Below are 22,553 nucleotides of genomic sequence, written 5' to 3'. Positions count from 1 at the left end.
AAATTTTTAACTTCGCGAAGAAGTTTGTTTCCATAAAAAACATTCTGAAGCATAATTGGAAAATATATGAATACATTTTGGTATATGTGTGTGTAAGCCAATATTTGACCTTCGGCCGACTTTTTTTCGCAAACAACTGCACTGATTTCAAAATTTTAAAAGCCACCTCTACTATCATTTGGAAATCGTGCTGATTAGTTCTTGGTAAAATAGGCCAAGTCGTTTCTTCGTAATAAATAGTTGCAATTGTTTTTGATGATTTTGTGAAAACTCTGTGTGAAGGTAGAGTTCATGGTCTCAACAAACATTTTGATCAAACTCTACTATTACAGGCCTACGAAAAGTGGTTAACATAATCGTTAAAGTTTGTGGTCGCGTCAAAATTTAAAAGTTCTGTTGTCACAATTTGAAAAGATGCTAAATTTCAATTCTTATTAATCAAGTCGATTATTCATACATTTCGAAAAGTTTATGCAACTTTCCTTATAGCGAAACGACTCTTACATTTAGATATTCAAGTCAACATAGATATTCTCTGTTGCTCTGTAACATGATACACAAAATATGAACCAATTATATTTGTATATAATATTTACACATATACGAGAAAGTACACACGCTCACTCGCGTTATATATGATGCTAGAATTCTTAGTAAACTAATAATTATAAGTCAATTACATAAATGTGGGATGATTGAAACTCTCTGATGGCAACTAAATAAAATTTTCATTACTACTAATCAAATTTTCAAATGTGTAGAATCAACTATCTAGAAAATTAATTTTACTATGGCAAATATTTTAAATTTACTTATTACATAAGCTAAAAAAATCAACTTCTCAAAAGAAAAACTTAAATATGAAAAAATTAAATGATTTATTTAAATAAGTGGAAGTAATTACTGAAAACTCTAACGAAGCATTAGCCAAGAACATCTGATTGTAGCAGTAAGTATTCATTTGAAATATGATTTACTACTGCTGAAGTGTGCCACACCCAAGATATTAAACGGTCCCATAAGTCAATATTCTCATTTCATAAAGTTTGATTTTTATTGAATTGGCTATTGCGTTATTAGATTCACGTATATTCATTGTCCAATGCCTATGTGATAAAATTAATATCACCATTTATTAATACTGATATTCTTTTGTAAATACCAAGTGAAAACTGATATCACTGCTGCTTGACATCAGGCTATCCGAGGCGGGTATCAAATCTGAAACTTCTGATCCCTTAAAATTTAATCTTATAGTTCTAACTACAATGCCTGTGAACGATATCTTTTTGTTAAATAAAGTAAAATTTAACCTTACTGTTGCCAAGGTATATGGAATCGAAAAACTTGGTGAAGATATTGTGAAGTTTTAGTAATAAATTTTTAATTTGATACAGCGATACCAGTAAAAGGCTCTTTTTAAAATGAAAACGTATGTCGCTACTACTTTACGTAAAGCAGTCCGAGGTTGGTATCAGACAGCCTGATGTCAAGCAGTACCATATTGTTCAAACTAATGAAAACAAAATTTGTCACGGAATTGACATGCCTTTGACGATAATTATTAGTTCAAACGTAACATTAGAGCAAGATGCCTTAGGCAAACACTATCTGATGCTGTCTACATAATGCATATTCATCGACTGGCTGGCAGTGCCTAGCATTTATGTTGGATGTTTTGTGATTCACTTTGATCTTATTAAAGTCTTTGTCCTTCTAGCCGAGATCACATTCAACAGTTCATTCAGAACTTAGACTGTACGCTAAACTAATCAACTTGTAAGCGGGATATACGTTGCACAAGTTTTAAGATAAAGTCCTTGTTTAACCTCACGTATACCCGTGAGATTGCAGCAGTACTCCTATTAGAAGCAAGGACATCTTATCGTTCACATGGCAACGGTCAGCCAACATTAAATAAACTAGTGGTGCATGGCATCGTGCCTTAAGGCAAATTGCTAGAACTTTCCATATTAGAATAAAATATTCGAGTAAAAAAAATTAATAATCCATAAATATTGATCAATAATTAACAACAATTGTTTTAAATATTTTTAATAATTATGAATATTCGTTCATATAATATATAGGGACGATCCTATCGCTCAAAACACTTGAAAATGTTTATTTTAAGAAGAATTGCTGAATGAATCCAACTAAAATGAAATTTAAAATTTATATTTAAAGTATAAAATTTTGTATATTTTTGGAAATTTTCAAAAAAAAATCTGGCAAAATTTATTTGAACCGTATAAGTAAACTTTAGAAATTAATAATCTTGATACGGAACCCAAAAAAATTGTAACAAACTTAGTACACATGTTTAAAATCTCTATAAAATATCAGATAATTTGATGTGCATATATTTAATGATCATTCTATTTCATTTTTTAAAAATTGTGTCCAAACATACATTACACATGGACACACACATACCTACATAATTTTTTTCTAGGATATGCCAAAATGTTCAGAAACCTTTGAAACGTAAAGATATGCAAAAATTTTCATTTTCGATTTTTTTGCAATTACTATAACTTACCCTGAAATTACAATTATAATAGAAATTGTGCGCTCTGCAAGTTTTCTGATACTTGCATGAGTATGATTACCAGGATCAAAGTAAAAAAAAATTAAATTGGGTTGAAGAAAAATATAAGGTAGAGCGGAGCTTAAGGATCTATGATCCACGGGTAAAGAGGTCCACCAATAATATCTCAAAAACAAGTAAACTTAGGAATTTTTTAACAATATTTGAAAGTAGAGGAAAAGAAAAATATATTAATTAAAAGACCATAAGAGGATAAACAACCATGTTTGGAAATCTATAACAAAAATATTTTCTTTTGTTGTTAGTTTCTATTTGCTTGCACTGTTGTTTAGTTTAAAAGCCCCTTAAAATATGTTTAAGTGTATGTTATTTAATTGTTTAATAAGATGTAGTACCAATTTTGAATATTAGTTTTACTTAACATAGTCAGATATATGGTATTTATTGTGATGTAATTTGTTTTGGTTTTCACAATATAACTGCTCAAAGTCTAATTGGTCCTTTGTGCCCCGCCCTATTCTGAGTAAAATGTTAAGTCTAGATCATCGTTTAATTATTATGGCATAGATTAAAAGCACAAATACAGTTGGAGAGTTGTTGAAATACATACAAACATCAAACTATTTGCTGAGTTATTTGAAAATTAGTGGGAAAGAATGGCGAAGATTAAGACTAAGTTGGGAAAAGAGAACTATATTAAACACAATTCATAAACAAGCTTGAAACTAAAAAAGATTGCCAATAACATAACAAATTAAGTAAATTATATCCCTACAATCATTCGTAGTTCCAAAGATAAATTTAATTGTAATCAAACAAAATATAAAATAATTGGTTAATTGAAATAATAAAGTTCTATATATATTTATATGACATCAGTTTCCATATGCAAATAATTTTTATAATGTATATAAAAAAATAAATTGAAATGTATAAAATCACTCGTATTCACAACAATAAATTAAATTGTTACTAAAATATAAAACTATATTAAAAACTCCTATAAACTTTTGCATCAATATTAATTTTTAGAAATAATGCAGATTCGTATATATTTATAAAAATACGCATCAGTTTTCATATGCAAATAATTTTATAATGCATATGAAAAAATAAATTACAATGTCTAGAATCAATCATTTTCAAAACGATAAATTAAACTGTAAATTAAATTTAAAATAAAGTTATAAAAAATCACTATAAACCTTCACGTCATTGAAATAAAGTATTATTGTGTATATTTATTACAGTACGTTTTTATATGCAAATAAATTTTTTTTGTATATAAAAAATCAGTTTTAATATATATTAAAATTTAATTAAAAGTTAATTAAAATATAGTTATTAAAATCAGTAAAAAATACTATCAAAACAGGTTTAAATATGTTTTATTTGAAATTCCTGCAATACGAACTACAATAAAATTATTAATTTTTGTCGATAGCTAAAAAATCATTAATGGTATACATTAAGTATTCGGAACACATATAATAAAAATAAAACAAATAAAACTGGTTAATTTCTATCAGTATATCTGAATAAATAGAGACCAATAATTGCCTATGAGAGCTTTTCATGAGACCATAAAATGTTAATTTATCGTCGTAACCAGACGTCGCGCCGGCGCCGCGCCGTCTCGTGTATATTATAGGATCGGGTTTTGTTTCATTTTAAAAGTCATAGATTTAGCCAGAAATAACTTTTTATCATATATTATGTAATTATATACAACATACAAATATCCTCAATATAATATAAATCCACAATATATTACGATGCAGCATTATTTAATATGAAAAAATAAAAACGGATCATTTTAAATACCGATATACTGTTTCAAAAAGACTGCAAGAATCCAATTACTTGTGATAAATTTTAATATGTAGTATGTTTGTTTGAACAAGTTTCCGCATCTGTAGACCGCATTGCTTTTAAAGAGCCAAAAGCAAGTTTTTTTATTCGAATTCTTTTAATAATAATCATTACTTCTATACAGTTAGATCACTTTGTTTGTTATTTTTCTGTAAGTTGAACATTAGTAGTTAATAGCCAACAATTAGTTTTTGCATAGATAATTTAGCTAGATCAAAAAGATGATTTGTCTCCTAAACTGTGCGTTGGGTACGGTTGTGACAAATTTTGTGGGTACGGTTGTAACAAATTTTGTAGGTACTGTTGTGACATGTATTTCTTGGCCTTTTCGGGTGAAGATTAAATAGATAAAAAAAATTAACATAACTAAGACCGAAGAAGCCGAAGAGAAAGGTAAAGAAAAATTTAACATGAGAAAAAAAGGTTTTACAAAAAATTATGTTTTGTTATATCTTGTTGTATTATATTCATAATTGTTTTTTATTTAACCTATTTTTATGCCCCAAGAACGGTTGTGACACTCGTCCATTTCTTGTAAGCTTTGAATTTATGACTAATCCACCAGTTAAGAACAGTATTTTAGTATTTCAATGTAGGCAAATGTTCAAATCACCATTTCATTAACTTTTCTTTCAGCTAACTGGTAAATTAACAAAATTATTGCAGATCAAAAAAAACTAGCATAATCAGACTTCTCCCACTGGCAGTACTCTTATTTAATAGATTGGTAAAATGTTAGTAAAAAATTTTTATTTACATTTCATAAGATCATTTTCATAACGTGATCATTTTCTTTAAACAAATTCCAAATTTTTATAAAATAATATAGACCTTCTTGTATAATAATATTATACACTTAAATAAATAGGTTTTTCCTAAACAACTTGTTGTGTAATTCAAAATATGCTAAATACGAGACTATTTTAAAAATGTACAATTAAATAATCTTGTATTTCTGGTCATGTATAAATTTATTTTGTAATATAAAACTTTAATAAAGTTTTGATTGACAAAAAAAGTATAAATTTCAGTGTGAATTGATAAGGGTCTGCATATAATTTTTCTGAGAGTTTAGATAGTTTCCATGCTTGATCAGTTTATAAATAATTATATTATATTTTTTTCAATAATTATTTTATATTGACATTGTGAAATAAATATTAAGATTAGCCTTGATTACAATTGATTTATTAAATTACATTTATTTAATTTTGAAATATGTGATCTCGATAAAAAAAGGTACCAAAATGTAACTATGATACATGTGATAGCTCTAATCTTACAATTTTATTCAACCATTCAACGAACATTTTAGTGGCTAAAGTAAAAACACTATTATTTTATTTTCAGTAATTGTTTTTAGATTGAAGATATTTTTCAAAAGAAATTTATGAAAACTTTTGAAATAAACGATGATTTTCATAAGGGTAATAATGTGTTTTTGGAGAAATGTGGTGCTATTATGTCCTAACAAAATATATTAGAACTTTGGTAAATTTTTCTACTAACCTTGAACTGGCGGGAGAAGCCTCTTGTCATATCTTGAATTCTTCAACAAGTTGTCAAGAATCTCTTTGTCTGATTTGCCTTCTTCAAATCTGAAAGTAAAAGTAATGCTCAAATATAGTTACAATTACTAATAAATAGTTACCTTATTTTTATAACACTAGTAATGTGGTATATTTTTATTTGTATCCTTGAAATTCTGAAGTTTGACATTTTTTACTTTATTGTTTATCGTTCAAATTTATATTATACTTCTATGAAGCCACTCCTAATAATTCTTTGAAAAGTATAAAAGTAAGTAAAGTAAATAATACTTTTTCTATGAAAATTAATAAATAAATGCAAATTGTTTAATGTTTAAGATAATCCAAAAATTATTGCTATAAAAGATATTAAGTAATAGCTAATTGAACATATGTATTATTCAGATATTCCAATTATACCTCTACCCAATTTGCGCAATAATATGTTGTAAATTCATAAAATTGTATCTGATTTACAGTACATACCAGATTTGATAGTTTCCTCGTGTTTGGGGATATTTGTAACATCTATCAAAGCAAGTAGTAACGACAATAATGCCTCGAAAAATTTATTTTTATATTTAAAAACTAGCTGTAAGTGGAATTCTGTCTTAAGGCAATTAGGGCATCGTGCCTTAAGGCAAATTGCTGGAACTTCCCGTACCAAAAATTATTATTTTTTCAAAAACGAATAACATTTTTGAAAAAAATTTACTTCGAAAAAAATAGATTTTTGAGAAACTATAAATTTGACAAAAAATTACTTTTTTTAAAAAAAAAAATTTTTATTTGAAAAAAAAAATTTTTTTTTGAGAAAATTTTTTTTTTTTTTAAAACAATAAAATTTTTTGAAAAAAAATGTTTTCTTCATTTTGACATAGTTTGGAAATTCTGAACTTTTTTTCAAAGCAATCGCACTGCTTGAACTGCATAGAGACGAAATGTCAAAGCTCGCAAGTGCCGCGCCGCCGTCTAACGCATAAGCATTGTAAAAAAATTGCCGCCGTCGAACCCATAGAAATGTAAAAAAAATTATAAATTTTTGTTAAAATCTCTATAAAATATCTGATAATTTGATGTGCATATGTCTAATGATCATTTTTAACCGCCGAATGGCATTTTTTTTTACTTTTTTCATTAGATCTCCGAAACCGCTAGACCTGCCTTCATGAAAATTTGATCAAATCTACATCTTAACAATACAAGTAAAATATTTTTTGAATTTTTCAAATCGGACGCTCCGTTCTCTTAAAAACTGAGTTACCGTTTTCGGCACTTTTTGCCCCGTATCTTCGGAACGGCTAGACCTGCCTTCGCCAAAAACTAATCAGCACGTCTCCTTATCAATACGGATCGAATGTTTTTTGAATTATTCAGATCGGTTGATCGGTGTTCCCGAAATCGTCGACGAAAATTTGTATCCGCACATACATACACACACGTACATACATACACACACACATACACACACACATACACACATACACACACACACACACACACACACATACATCCATTTTTTCTAAGGTATGCCAAAATGTTCAGAAACCTCTGAAACGTAAAGATATATAAAAATTTTCATTTTCGATTTTTTTGCGATTACTATAACTTGCCCTACGGGAAGTTAAAAATGACTTGTTTTTAAGTAATTCTTCACAAATCAACGCAGACTATAATTAATACAAATAAAATATATAATGTCTCCTAAATCATAAACTTTTATCATAAATCAACGTAAACTAGAATTACAACAAATAAAAGATACAGTGTCTCCTGTAACAAAATGTACATTTGCCTACATCTTAGATCTTACAAACTATAAATTTCACTCATTTTTTCACTCGAATATATATATAATTCTTGTATGGTACAACTATGCTAAAGGTTTTGTTTTAACTAACCTCAGGTTTGATTTTTTCACATTTGTCAAGATAACTATTTGAACAATTTAGCAATCACAAAAACTGTTGCACATACTTGCTGAATTTAAAACAATTGATAATAATAATGCAAATCAAAATTTTATAAGTATACAATTTTATAGCACCTCTCCAAAATGACGGACCTGTACAGTTCTGTTTATTGCGTCAGCCTTCGGGACAGTAGCTATGACAATATTGTGCAGAACGGTTTACATGTCCAATGGAAACAAAAAATATTTTAGTGTGTTTCAAGATCCTGTTTAAAACGCCTGTTACTAGTTACCCCCGTTACATACGAACCCCTTGTACAGCCCCTTGCTCCCCTACTTGATATACCGTGTCAGGAAAGAAATAAAATTAAAAAAAAAACTTGAAGTAAAAAGTCGAGAAGCGCTTCAATCCTTAATGAAGTACAATTTTCTGTAAAATGATTAATGCATTTTATATAAAATCATTCTAAAGTTGATTAATTATTATAACAAAGATAATAGTCCGTAGCAAATTGACGATAATATGGTTTTCTTGAAAATATAGAGTATGCATCTTATAATTAGATGCTTAAAAAAATCAGGATTTTACACAAAATTTTTGTAAAGACTCACAACTTTTATTAATGGTAAAATTTGTTCAAATTGTTAGCTATTATAAGTCATTGAAATAATTCTTTTGCTTGATTGCTTGAATTATTTCAATCAGCCACATCACTTATATTTTACAACTGGCGTTTCAAACGATTTATTGCCTATATATTTTATGCATGCAAAACCATGAAAGTAAGTTTAACTTTGTGGTTGTTCAGCTCGAGGAAAAGTTTCTAATCCGTTCTACAATATTGATAAGATCCGAAACTTTTCTTATAAAAAGTTTAGTATCCCGATCGTTTAACGACGTACACATTCCGAAGATGATACTGACATGAAGATTAGCCACAAAACTGATAACTTGAATATTTGTATTTTATTTCATATGCGGACCAAATATTGAATATAATAAATAAAAGGGGGCTAAGTTCCTGATAAAGTGCACAGATAATACAGTGATGTTGAAAACCGAAACCGAATTTCGAAATATGAAGAGTTGAAATATAATCCCTAAAGTGGCAGACGATGAGAATGAAAATCAATATCGGCAAATAAAAGTGATAAAAATGATGAACCCAAATTATAATTTGAACAGCAACAAAAAATCAAATATTCGATTAGAAATGTTTGCTGTAAAATTATGAATCCCCTGATACCGGAAAAAGCATAAGGTAGAGCGGAGTTTAAAGGTGCGCGGGTAAAAATGTCTACCGTCAACATCTTGTTGTAAAGTAAAGTTGAGAATTTTTAACAACAATATTTGAAAATAGAGGATAAAAAGTGTATGGACAGCCATCTTACGACGTCGCTTTCGGAAGACTAGCACTGTTTGAAAATCCATAACAAAAGTATTTTTTCGTTGTTACTTATTTGATTGTGAGCATTGTTGTTTAGTTTACAAGGCCTTAATATAACTTTTAGGTATACATTTTTAATTTTTTTTATAAAATGTATTAGTATTTTCAAGTTAGATTGAACAATTTTTTTTTAAATAATCTACATAAAAGCTCGCATGTGAGTGAACAACTACCCTGGCAAAGGTGTAAAAAATAAAAAATATTGAATAAAAAATAAATTAAGTTAAAAAAGCAATTTTACAAGAAATATGTTGTGAATAAATAATTATTCAAACTATGCTGATGATTATTTCTGACGGAATACCTGATCAAGGTTATATACACTGTTACCTCTGTAAAAAAAGTATCCACGAAATTTACATTTTGCTTTGGTTGAATAATGTAGTTATTATTTCGTAAACTCCTCTTAAAATTAAAAATTGGTCGTCTCATTTTACTCTGCCTATGGCGTAAAAAAACAGGAGACAAATGTTTGAAATTTCTACAGTGATGAATTATGAATTAGCCGGGAGTTTTACTGAACATAGTCAGATAGTTGTTTGTTTGGTATCAGTTAAATTTGTTGCAATATAATTACTTTGGTTTACACAATATAACTACTCAAAGTCAAATAGGACTTTTGTGTACCACCCTACATTACAACATTTCTTAAGTTCAAAATTTTAATAATAAATTATTATTGATTAATTCTGTGAATTGATAGTATATTTTCAATTAAAATGAACAATTTAGAAACTTCAGCAGTTTCTCAAAATTTTTCAAAAATGCCAAGACTAATATTAAAAAAAAATAAAAAGCTAAGATTTACAAAAAAATATTTTCATGCGTACACTAATTGAAATTAATATTTGTTTATAAATAGGGGGGGTTCGACCGTAGTTTTACGCTACATGTTTAAATTTATAATTTCAGATGTAAGCATTAGAAGTTATTACTAAAATCATTTATCATTCAGTCATACCTCATACAGCATTCATAGTTGATACAGTAAATATGGTTTATGACTCAAACTGCTTCGTAGCAAGTCCTTAATATCCTACGAACCTATTCTGGCGATTATGCATAGTGTATAACCAAGACTCGCGGCGTACTTTGGTGCTTATACTAATGTTTAATTTTCTATTATAATTAATAATGAGTACAACCTTGGAAATTATGCAATTAAATATTTATATTTGTGTGGATGGTTTAATGCGTTAATTGCATTTGATATGAGCAAATTTGATATGAGCGTGCTAATTACAGAGATGCATGTTATTTTATAATTATGTTTATTACTGGAAGTGAGTGATTACCTATTTTTGTTGTATGTGTAAATTTTGACCTAGTTTAATAAAATAATTTATATATTTATGCGTTCATGTAATTTGACACTGAGTTCTAAATAGTTATATTATATTCCTTTTTATAATTTTTTAAATTAGCATTGTAAATATTAAAATCTATAAAGACTTCATTATGGGGAAAAAATTGACTCTTATACACGGTAATATTGCAGTCTCATTTAAAATTTCATGTGAATTATATTATTTGTTTGAAATACAAAACGAAATAGAGTTAAACGTCCAAGCATCCAATAATTTGATCAATAGATAAAATGACAAAATTCGGCATATTTGTTATTAGTCTAATAAAATGATGTTTTAAATCTAATCTAATAGCTCAATTGATCAAATCAAAATTTATTGAAACTGGAATTATGGAAATGTTCTTACGTGTAGCAGTAACAAATTTAATAAATCATCTATACATTTAATTATTAACTTTTCGAGAGAGAAGTTTATGTTTTCTAGATAAAATCCAATTTACAAATTTTATGTTTTCTCAAAGTTTCAAGTCATTCTGAATCGAATCAGACCAAATTTGGAAAATGTATGTGTGACTGTGTGTGTATATGTGAGCCGATATTTGACCTTTCGTCGATGTTTTCTCTAAAACAACTGAACCGATTTCAAAAATTTAATATTAATTTCAAATTCAAAAATTTATAGCCAATATCGATGTATTTCAATGAGGACTAGTGTTTATCAATTTTGCTGAACAATCGGCTGAACCTTAGTAATTAGCAAAAAAAATGTGAAACTTTTCGTCTACGTTTAAGCTTATCCTTAGTCTATTTTGAAAATTCATAAACTGTTCGGAAGATAATGGTTGGGAATATTGCTGATTAGTTTTTGCTAAGGTGACCATTGATCCCGGTTTGGCTAAAACAGCCCGGATTTCCGCCTTGTGTCCCGGGTTTTTCAAAAAGTAATATTTGTCCCGGATTTAGATCTTTTGTCCCGGATTGTCTCAATTTTTCGAAAATTGATAGGTAAATTAACAAAAATTATGAAAACAAAGGAACAAGTGCTATTTTTTTCAAATTGATTATGAAGAATTGAATGGAATTTTATACAAAACTCAAAAGCGAAAAAATATATAGATAGAAAATAAAGTAATATCATAGATAACAAAGTTATAAGAAATATCATAGATAACAAAGTTTTACATATAATCGTTTTTTATATTGTAGCCTAAAATAGCATTTGTTATTTTAAAGCTCTACAAGGCCCCCCACGCCATCACTGCCCCGTATTACCGTAACTAAAAATTGTCGTCCCAAAAAAAAACATTCGCTTAACTTTTTGGTTGAAAATAGCACTAAATATATTTTCATTAATATTTTATAATCAAACATTACAGTACTCACATATCCGAGGCAAGTCCAGAAACTCGACAGACGAGGACTGAGAGCAAAACTACGCACTCCCATGCACTAGAACCACCCATATTAGGACATCTGAAAATAAACATAATTTGTTTTTCATAATATAGAGTTTATTATTGAAAAATAAATAATAAATAACCATTCATTATTATTTTATTCCGAATCTAGTGAAACTTTTCTGGAAAATTAATTATTTACAGCATTACTATGCTTCAAATCTAACTACACATTCTACGAACAAATATATAAATACTAGATAAACGTCAGATATTTGAAAAAATGAAAATATTACCAATTTAATGTATAATATTTTCCGAAAACAAATATATTTAAAAAAATAACTAGTTAAACAGTAATATATAACAGAAAATCTAAAAAATGCAGAAAAATAATATCTTATCAAAATTAAGATTGAAATAGTTCGTATAATTTTATTTTATTCAGTGTACTGTATTTAAATACTGTTTTACTGATAATTTTGAAAATCGCCGTATGTTGGTTCAATATCTAACTGCGTATAAAAATTATGAATATTGCATATAAATATTTAAAGAAAAATCAATATTTAATTTATTTATATTAATTATATTTTCAAACTTTGTTACCAGAAGTTTTCACAGCATGTTGTAATGAGGATTATTAGATATTTAACAATGTATTTCTAAAACTCTTTAATTTATTTATTATAGGTTTGTTATACAAATGTTTAGATCTAGAACCTAATTGCTTCGAGATCCCTAAAAGACTATTCGCACACCCGAAATCTCAGATGCTAAATTCAATCTTATAAACCCAAATAGACTAACCCATGTATATACGATGGATAAATAAAAATTTAAAGGACTATAGGGACTTGAATCCTTTTACGTAAGGAAGCACGAACCCAACTTCAACAAAGACTACAATATAGACAGAACTGAATATCACGTTTGATTCCATCAGAACAAGACTACACTCAGAATTTACCCTACCAAGTGAAATGGAGAATTAGTTTTGTATGCTAAATCTATGAACGATACCTAGAATCAATGCTATAATGTAATATATTATTTTAGCAAATATTGCTATAATGTAATATATATGCAAATATTACTAGTGACAACAAAAGAATAGAATATTAAGAATATATTAAGAACATTTCCTGAATTTTAATTAACCAATATAAAAGTAGAGTGAGCTAATATATCACAACATAAGTAACCCATAAAATAAAACTATCAAACCATCAATTTGATGCATTCGAGAAGAAAGAAGGATTAACAATTTGTGTTTGATCAAGTCTGATATATGTCATCACTTTTAAAACAAGACAAAAGATGTAAATTTGAGAACTAAATATTTTTGAGAAACATTACGATCAGAATTAGGTTTGTGAAAGAACAATTGATTTTTGTCAAACAGCCTCGATTACGTGTTCAAACTAAAAATTTAAAATAGCTTTTAATAGGTAATTCGAACTAATGTATATAATCATATTATATGATTCATATATAATGATCATAAATGGTAGTTTGCCCGAAAGCAGGTCCATGATGTGAGAGCCACCACAAATCAATGATTCTCTTTCCCTTCCTTATTTACCATTCCCATTACCATTAAACACTTTTTCATACACTTTTCTGCATTTTTCTCTACAAACTTATGCTTCCATGTTTCTTGATCCTGTGCTTCGAATTTCAGTTCCCTGTACTTCCTTCTCTTCTTACGTAAGTGATCAATCATCTGCATTCTTTTCTTTTCTGTCCCTTTAGTCTTTTTATTTGACCTTCCACGACATCGTGTAAAATTACAGAATGGGTCAGATCTAGTTTTCATTTCTTGTTAATGATTGTGCTCAGTAAACTTCTTTCTTTGTCCACTCTTGTCAGGACTTCTCAATTTGTTATCTTGTCTATCGACTTTACAACGTCGAAATTTTTGGAAAATTAACAATTAATTTATAAATCGTTGCCTTTTATTAGATGTATCGCCTTAAAAGCGCTTACACATCTCAATATAAAAATTAACTACTCTAATAAACGCTCTCGAACACACACATTGTTAGTTGTATACACGTATTTCTGCAATATGGTTGTATATCGCAGACGTAAAACTGCCAGCGGGAGCACACTACAATTTTCCAGGTAAAACAGAAGAAAATTGGAAAACGCAATTTAAAAACGTTTTAGTTCATACAAATTTCACATGTCACAACTTTAACACAGAAATATTCGTTCCATTTCCTATGTCATTTGATAGAGTTCTAGCAATGCCACCGACTGATCAATCCATGTACACGTTCCAGTGAAATATTATTTGGTCCCACTATGCATCGGTGATGTATTGTGGAGCGGTATTGGCAGCAATACAGAATCCAAGCACAAAGGGAAGTAGATTCGGTTCATTGGGAAACCCCTGTGGCGGGGCACTCATATGAATAAACAGCACACAAAAATACTATACGATAATAGACTTTTAGAAATAAAACGTATTTCAATATAACACGTAAAAGTTAAAACTTATTCTAAATTGTATTCAAGTTACGCATATTTATTAAAAATCAAATAATTTTTTATAGGGGATTGTTCAAGTATTACGTAAGCAGTTTTATTACAATTATTTACCCCCCCCCATCCCCCTTGTCAGCAAAAGTAAGCAAAGCTCTTACCCCCTACCCCCATGCTTACGTAAACATTTTGCAAATAATGTAAAAAAATAAAAATACTACCTATGACGTAATCATCATCCAGACTCCCCTGCCCTCCATGTCAAAATAAGCAAATCAACAACCCCTCCGCCCCCCTATAATGCTTACGTAATACTTGAACGGCCCCTAGTAATGTAATTTATAAGAAAAAATAACCTTTATATTTGATAAAACTAAACTAGTGTTGCAAAGCAGCGTGTCTTAATGCAAATACCTGAAACTTCCCGTACCGTAATTTAAAATGTTTAAATGCTTTAAAAATTTTTGCAAATTTTAAATTTCTTTTTCACGCTGCTATGCTATTTTAGAGCAGTCTAAGGGATAAACATTAGTACGGAACCCATAAAAAAGTAAACAAAATTTGTACTAATTATCAAAATGTCTATAAAATATCTGATAATTACAGTTACAGTTTTAAATCTTTTATTGCATTATGTGAAATAAGATGCAATATATATAATTATGAATATCAGATAATTTGATCTCAAATATTTTTTAACTGACAAATAACATTTTTAATGGTTTTGCAATAAATCTTCAAAACCGCTAGACCTGTCTTTCTAAAAATTCAATGAATTCTTCATTATATCAATACAAGTTATAAGTTTTTTAAATAATTTAAATCGAACGCTCCGTTCTTCTCAGAATTGCAATTATTGTTACTTTTTGCTTCATATCTTCTAAACGGCTGGGCCTGCCTTTACCAAAAACTAATCACCACGTCTCTCATTAACAACGACCAAATATTGTTTATATATATTACATACACACACATACATCCATGTTTTCTAAGGTAAGCCAAAATGTTCAAAAGACGTAAATATATAAAAAATTTCATTTTCATTTTTTTTGCGATTGCAATAACTTACCTTACGTGAAGTTAACTATGTGTTTTTCTTACATTAAGGTGTTATAGAAGTAGTAGATTTTTGAATGACGTAAAACTTTAATACAGAACCTGCAGAGCAAGGATTGCTCGCGGCTTCAGAACCTCTTTAACTATCTGAGAAGAAAATTGAATTGCTAGTGCGCTTTTTCCGCACTCCACGCGAAATATTTGATGAAACTTTTCCATTTGGCTTCATTTATTTTTATTTGTTTGCTCTCAAGAAGTTTAAAAGCTTCGAGAAATACGAGACCAATATTTGCCCAGATCAAGTGTTATATCAATAAATTTAACCCTGGGAGATACAAATATAAAAAAGTATGCCTAGTTTTTTTATACAATTTAGAATAACTGACTGTTAGTGTTAATAGTACAATCATTTTTGGGTTAGTTTAAAATCTAATTCCACATTCAGATTTCATGAATAGATTTACTATAAATGCATATAACAAAGTAACCATATAATAATATTATATTAACCATATAGAACATATCAAATTAAATCTGTAACACTAAATAACATTTTTAGGCCTACAGTCAAAATTAAGGACACAATTGCTCCCAGCTTTCTAGAATTAACACTATTTGCAGTAATTTGTCTTAGGCCATTCGAGAAGGCAACCCCCACTGGGTTAACCATTATATTTTGAGTTATAACCAGTTGAGATTTTAAATATATTTTTAATAGTGATGTGACAATATAGTTCATCACTATTGCTCTAAATCTATAATTTTAAGTTTAAATCTGATATCAGTAGAAGAGTCAGAGTACGGTTGTGCCACTTTTTTTTGATCAGCCATAATTTTATTAATTTACCAGTTAGCCGGGAGAAAAGTAAAATAAATGGTGACTTGAACATTAGTCTACATGGAAAAACTGAAAAACCTTAAATACGATGGATTTAGTCATAAAATCAAATCATATTAGAAAACGGCGAGTGTCACAAGCGTCCATACCCAAGGACGGTTGTGACACGCATAAAACTAAGTAAAAAAAAAACAATAGATATAAACATGAAAATGGTTCATAATGACTTTCATTATTAGAAATATGTAAACAACATACCATGATCATTTAAACAGAGCTTAAAAATATAATATAACAATATATAACAAAACGTGACTTTCTAAACAAAGCTAGCAAGAAATCTTTGTGAATTTTTTTTTTTTGTATTGAATTTTTCGTTCCATTTCTCTTTAGTATATTGTGTTAGTTAAGATAGATTTTTCTTTATATATTTAATCTTCACCCGGAAAGGACAAGACCCTCAACCACATGTCACAACCATAACGAACGCACACTTTTAAAAACAAACCATCGTTATGAATCAGTATAGTTTAGCTCTAATGGCGACTGTCACTACCATACCCTGGCACAACCGTATTCAGTCTCCCCTATTGCTTAATGTCAAGATGACCTAGGTGGTAATCGTACCATAACCACTCAATATAATAAAATTAAAAAAATTCTATACTAATACAAATTCTATACCAATTGCAGTTGGTCTGCTTACATAAATATCTTGTGGCGGGATTAGCTCATGAGTAGCGTTCCCGATTCACACGCCGGATGTTCGGAGTGAGTTCCGGCAAAATATAGAAATACTGTTAAAAATAATTTGAAATAATGTTAAAAATAGTTTGAAATAGTATTATTATTAAATAGTTCAATCGTGTATAAAAGATTTGAGAATAAAAATTAAATTGAATAGAAGTAATGAAGGAAGTAATGGAAGTAAGTATATATATATATGAAACCGTGCGATGTGTATATGTGCTTTTGTGTTTGTATGTGTAGAAAAATATCAATGTATTCATATATATTCCATGCACGGTCCTACCGGTGAGAACCAGTTTAATTCGGTTGACCAAAAAGAACACATGTCCCCATCACGTACGACAACGGCCAAGAAAACTCGTCAAAGGCAACAAAGTGGATTTGCTCTAGTAATTTATCAACGTCCGTACTCTATGCTGCTGGTCTTCGTCTCGTGGACCCGGTTCACTATCCTTTACACAGCCACTTGGCGCCCCCATGAACGGATGGCTAGACGACATTTCGTAAACAACGAACAATGACAAGATGCAGAAAAATACAATCGATTGCAAACTATACATATGCAGCTATTCCCCGTTTTACAAGGTACTCGTTTAACAGTTTTCGATCTTACACTGTTTTTGAAAATACATTTTTTATAACAAAATTCATCAATTCTGCATTGACACTAAATTATAAACACTAAACAATAATTTGCCTATAACTACAATAACAATTTTATTGATCTACTGTCAAAATGTTACAATTACGAATTCTTAGTTAATGTCTATGATGGAAATATGTGGATAAGATGGGAAATCCCCGTTGTATGATCAAAACTAAATTGTTTGTGTATATAGGCTAGTTTATTTGAAGAATTAAAACGAAAATAAAATAAGTCTCATTTATCATTGCAATCAACATAAATGAATTTGTAATTTTAATTTTTATCTCTGAAGTAAATAAAATATTTAGGATTTTATATTTGAAATAAATATTCTTTTAATTTATTAAATATGTTTCATATTAAATATATTTATATTTATTTAAATAACTTTCAATGTGTCAGTTATTCATCAAATTAAAAACTGACAAAAGGGCTTTTTTGTAGCAATTTTCATTTAGCACGGTTTTTCCATAAGAATGAATTTTTCGAGGTACACGGATTTTTATGAAACCTATCTTCCGTGCAAAGGGGGGTATAGATATATATCTTTGTTTAATACGTTACTGATATGATCAGAAAACATGTCACTTATCAAATCACAACTACATAAATTGATAATTGATATTAATAATTGACAGACTTTATATCATCATTTTTATAAATATACATTAGCAAAACTACTTTAAAATTATTATAAAATTATATGTGGCCACGATAAAAACGTAGCGTCTAATGGACCACAAAATCAGAAGCCTAAATACAAATTTATTATTGCGAATATATTATTTAATGCAGTTTGGTTCAATTTAGTATCTACTATTACATCATACGTAATATTCTGTTTGTAAAAATAGTAATTAAGTAGGCAATAATTTCATGCTTAAAAATTTAAATCATCCTCATTTTTAAACTTTTACTCACAAAAAAGTGGACCATTAAATATCAATGACATTTTTGAATATATGAATTTTTATTTCAAACAATACAGTGGTACCGACCCCTCCATATTATAAATATCTATTGTTACTAATTATATATCATGTCTTACAAATACAGCAATTTTTGGCTATAACTGAGTATTTCTTAGCTGTGAAATATTTTCCTTCGTCTCTGGTACTGCTCTCTTTTTCAGAAAAGCTTTTAAACTTTTTAAAAATTTCTGCGAATCAATAGATATACAGGACCTCAACTTGTGAAGATGCTCTAAACGAAGACATCAAGTTCCACAAAATCAAGACACAAAATTATTTTAGCATTTCTTCATTTATATTTTATATATTGGTTGTTTTGTTATTTTTGAAAATTGTGAATTGTATATCTAATACATCAACTACATGTACCGATTGCAATGACGTGCAAATGATAATTCAAACCGCAAACTTTGATCATAGTTGAGCAAAGCCATCTGTATGCAATTATATCGAAAAAATCTATAAATATTAATTTGTTTCGAAAGAATTGATTTTACAGATAGACAAATTCTGAGTTATCTAGACATTAAGTTTTAAACTACAATTACTCACACTGTTAATATTTTCACTTTTATCAAAATATTCAATAAAAGCAAATAAAAGAAAAAATTAAAAAATCTCAAATTGTACGCATAATAATATATCAATTTGTATATTTCATTGTATTTTCAGAGCCCCACTATAAGCATACATGTATATCATACACTATGTCACTAGGTCATAAATGAATAATGTCTAATGAAAAAACGTAAGTGAAAATACTAATTACTTCGCAAAATTACATTCGTTGTTTTCAAGACATAAACTCATACCATATTTTGCTTATATGTTATTACGAATTTACACTATTTAAAAATAATCATTTGCCATTTCTCAGCTCTCTGTCCATGCAAGTAACGTTTTCCGTCTTACCGATTACGGTAGCGTCTCCGTTCGCCAACTTGCTAATCAATATCGTAGCCCAATAATATAAAAATACGATATAAAAGCTTTAGCAGTTGTATTTTCCCAATTGTCTTAATAAACATACTGTTTTAAAATCGGTTTTGAATATATCTTTAGTTTTAATCAAACACGACCCTCAGTTCAGACCTCAAAAAACACCATTGGAAATAATTCAGTAAAGAATTTGATTTTTTATGTTGATTTAAGTTATTTTTTCATTATTACACACTTTTCCGACTTACTTACATACTTTCCCGATATATTCTTTAATAAAGAATACTTACATACTTTCCCGATATATTCAATCTTTTGCCTATTCTATGTTATCATTCATTAAATGTAATCGAATGGCGGACTATTCAACAACTACTTTGCTGGCTAATTTCGACTAACACCACTAATGCATGTAGAGAAAAAGTGGGTTTTACAAATAAAATATTATTTTACTTCAGGAATTTTAGATTTAAATTATTTCTCTCAAATAATATATTATAAAATATCATTAAATACCTTACAACCTCTGGAAATAAACTATATCCCTCTACAGATTTTACTTTTCTCATTTACTATATAAATTTAACAATCCTGTTTCTCCCATTTATTATACGTATTTGATAATACATTTGCGAATTTTTATAAAAACAATACCTCTTTTCAAAATAAGTAGTAGCTTCATTTTAATAGCTTTATCTTAATTTTCAATAATTATCATGCAACTTGCCTTAAGGTAAAGTGCCATTTATATAACTACTTCTCATTTCAGAAAGTATTTGGTTCTAATTTTTCAAAAATTTCAATTTTATTGGTGACTAAAAATAGCTTGGACATAATAAATGGGAAAACTTCTAAATCAATTATTTTATAAATAGTTTTACGATGTCCGATGTCAACAGCTTTTGCAAAGCATATGATGTATGGATCCACAATTTAATATCATTGAAGGGTCATTGTGATTATAATAAATAATATTATTGTTGTTGGTTTTATCATTATACAAATTATTTTTATTACTATTATTATTGTTGTTGTTGTACATTATTTTGCAATTAGCAGATTTAGTATCAATAGTAGTAATAAATCAGGTTTTAAAAATCCGCAAATAAACAGGTCCACCATTAATGGAGTGGATTTTTTTAACGATAATATTTTTAGCAGAGGAAAAATGATGAGTAATCATTCATCGCCTTAAATCGGGGTACATCGCAATCAGGAGATAAGCGGCGACATTGTCAAATTCTTAACAAAAGTATTTTTATTCGTAGTTAGCCTTTTGTTTTTGAGCATGGTTATTTAGTTTACGATACCTAAATGAAAATTTTAATTATATGTTATTTGTCTGTTTCAAGAAATGTATTCATTTATGGTTATTCATACTAGTTTTTCTATGGTTGTAATTGTTGTATTGTTATTTTTAAGTTAGATTCGACAGTTTCATTTTATAACTTCCAGAATAGCTTACATGCAATTGGGATAAAAAGAACCATCTAACCATTACTGGCCTATTATACTGGCAAGGTGTAAAGAATAAGGAAATAGTGAAGAAAAATGTAAAATAAGTTAAAAAGCAATTATACAAGAGATAAATTGAATTATATAGTAGTAATTCCAGCTCTAATAATGTTTTCATCTGACATACAAGTAACAAACTCAAGTTGTATCCAGTGCACTTTGTATAAAAATTTGCCCACTATATATGTGTTTCAAACCGAAGTTGTATTTCTCTTATTTGTATTTATTGTATTTTAAGAAACAATGAGTTTGATTATAATAAATTTAGCCGAAATAATTACCAAAGCAAGATTTATGAAGTAGTAAGAGTTGATATTTTTTTTTGTTTATTTATGTTCAAAAATACATATTTAGATTGTGATTTTTAATTTTGTTATAATTGAACTGCATCGCACTTATGATCGCACTGATTGAATAATGTAGCTATTATTCTATATAACTTTTTTAAAATTTAAAATAAAATGAAGGATCTTTTGGCCCTGGCTGTTTTTTTTATCCCCGCCAATAGAGTGAAAAAGAACAGGTAATAAATTTTTGAAACATAGCAATAAAACACGACTTAGCTGGGAGTTCCAGTAATAGTCCAGTCATTATAGTAAGTTCACCTCGGAATTTGTGTGAAAAAAATTTTCAAATAAAATATGTAGAGAATTTTGTATTCTACAATATTGATAATAAATACAAATGCAAAAAAAGCGGATTTTTGTGACCTTTGACCTTGAAATTTAATAGTTGTTTGCACCCTACCATATGTAGGTTTTGAGACAACTTTTAGGGTGTCAATATACAAGTATTTACAGACTTACAGCTGGGTCTCTCGAATTCCAGGATTCTTACCTAATTTAAGCTTAAATGACTGGACTATAAACATAATCAGATATGTTTGTTTGATATATGGCTATTAATAATAATATTCCAAAAATATAAGAAAATGTTGTTAAAGTTAAAATCATTGTATTATAAATTCATAAAATTATAATCAGTAAATAACAGTAGTCCATAAACAGTGCGATTACCAAAGTAGGTCAAGAATATATAAATTTTACCGACAATAACTGTAAAATCCAAGCCTAACTAATGTTATTACTATCGAATACATCCCTAAAATATCGCATCGTACACAGTAATAATATTCATAAATACTTTCAATGAAATATTTCAGGCATGTCAAGAACACAGCAAATGCTTAGCGGGGTTAACATGGTGTGATGTCAGGCAATTCACTAGAAATGATGGCCCTTTAATGTCGTGAGCAAGGAGGGAAAAGTTGACGCATTGCATGTTAACAACTAGCGAAAGAAAAGTGATAATAGAGTTATGACGATGTCTC

The 22,553-nt window shown here is 28.5% G+C and overlaps 1 protein-coding gene across 1 annotated transcript in view; it reads right to left on the bottom strand.

Annotated features, from left to right (window-relative positions):
* LOC113378450 (glutamate-gated chloride channel) overlaps positions 1 to 22,553 on the bottom strand; it is a 145,011-nt gene that overhangs the window by 117,394 nt on the left and 5,064 nt on the right. Inside the window, exons 2-3 of the mRNA XM_026618984.1 lie at positions 12,005 to 12,094; positions 5,933 to 6,021 (exon numbers count right to left, since the gene is read on the bottom strand). Coding sequence (XP_026474769.1) covers positions 5,933 to 6,021; positions 12,005 to 12,084 — 169 coding nt within the window. The 5' untranslated portion in view covers positions 12,085 to 12,094. The remainder of the gene's footprint in view (positions 1 to 5,932; positions 6,022 to 12,004; positions 12,095 to 22,553) is intronic.

This window comes from Ctenocephalides felis, unplaced genomic scaffold (genome assembly GCF_003426905.1).
Source record: "Ctenocephalides felis isolate EL2017-DRISC unplaced genomic scaffold, ASM342690v1 CF-g0.4_SCAFFOLD_01886, whole genome shotgun sequence".
Taxonomy (NCBI): Eukaryota; Metazoa; Arthropoda; class Insecta; order Siphonaptera; family Pulicidae; genus Ctenocephalides; species Ctenocephalides felis.
This window is presented reverse-complemented; position numbering and strand designations above follow the sequence as displayed.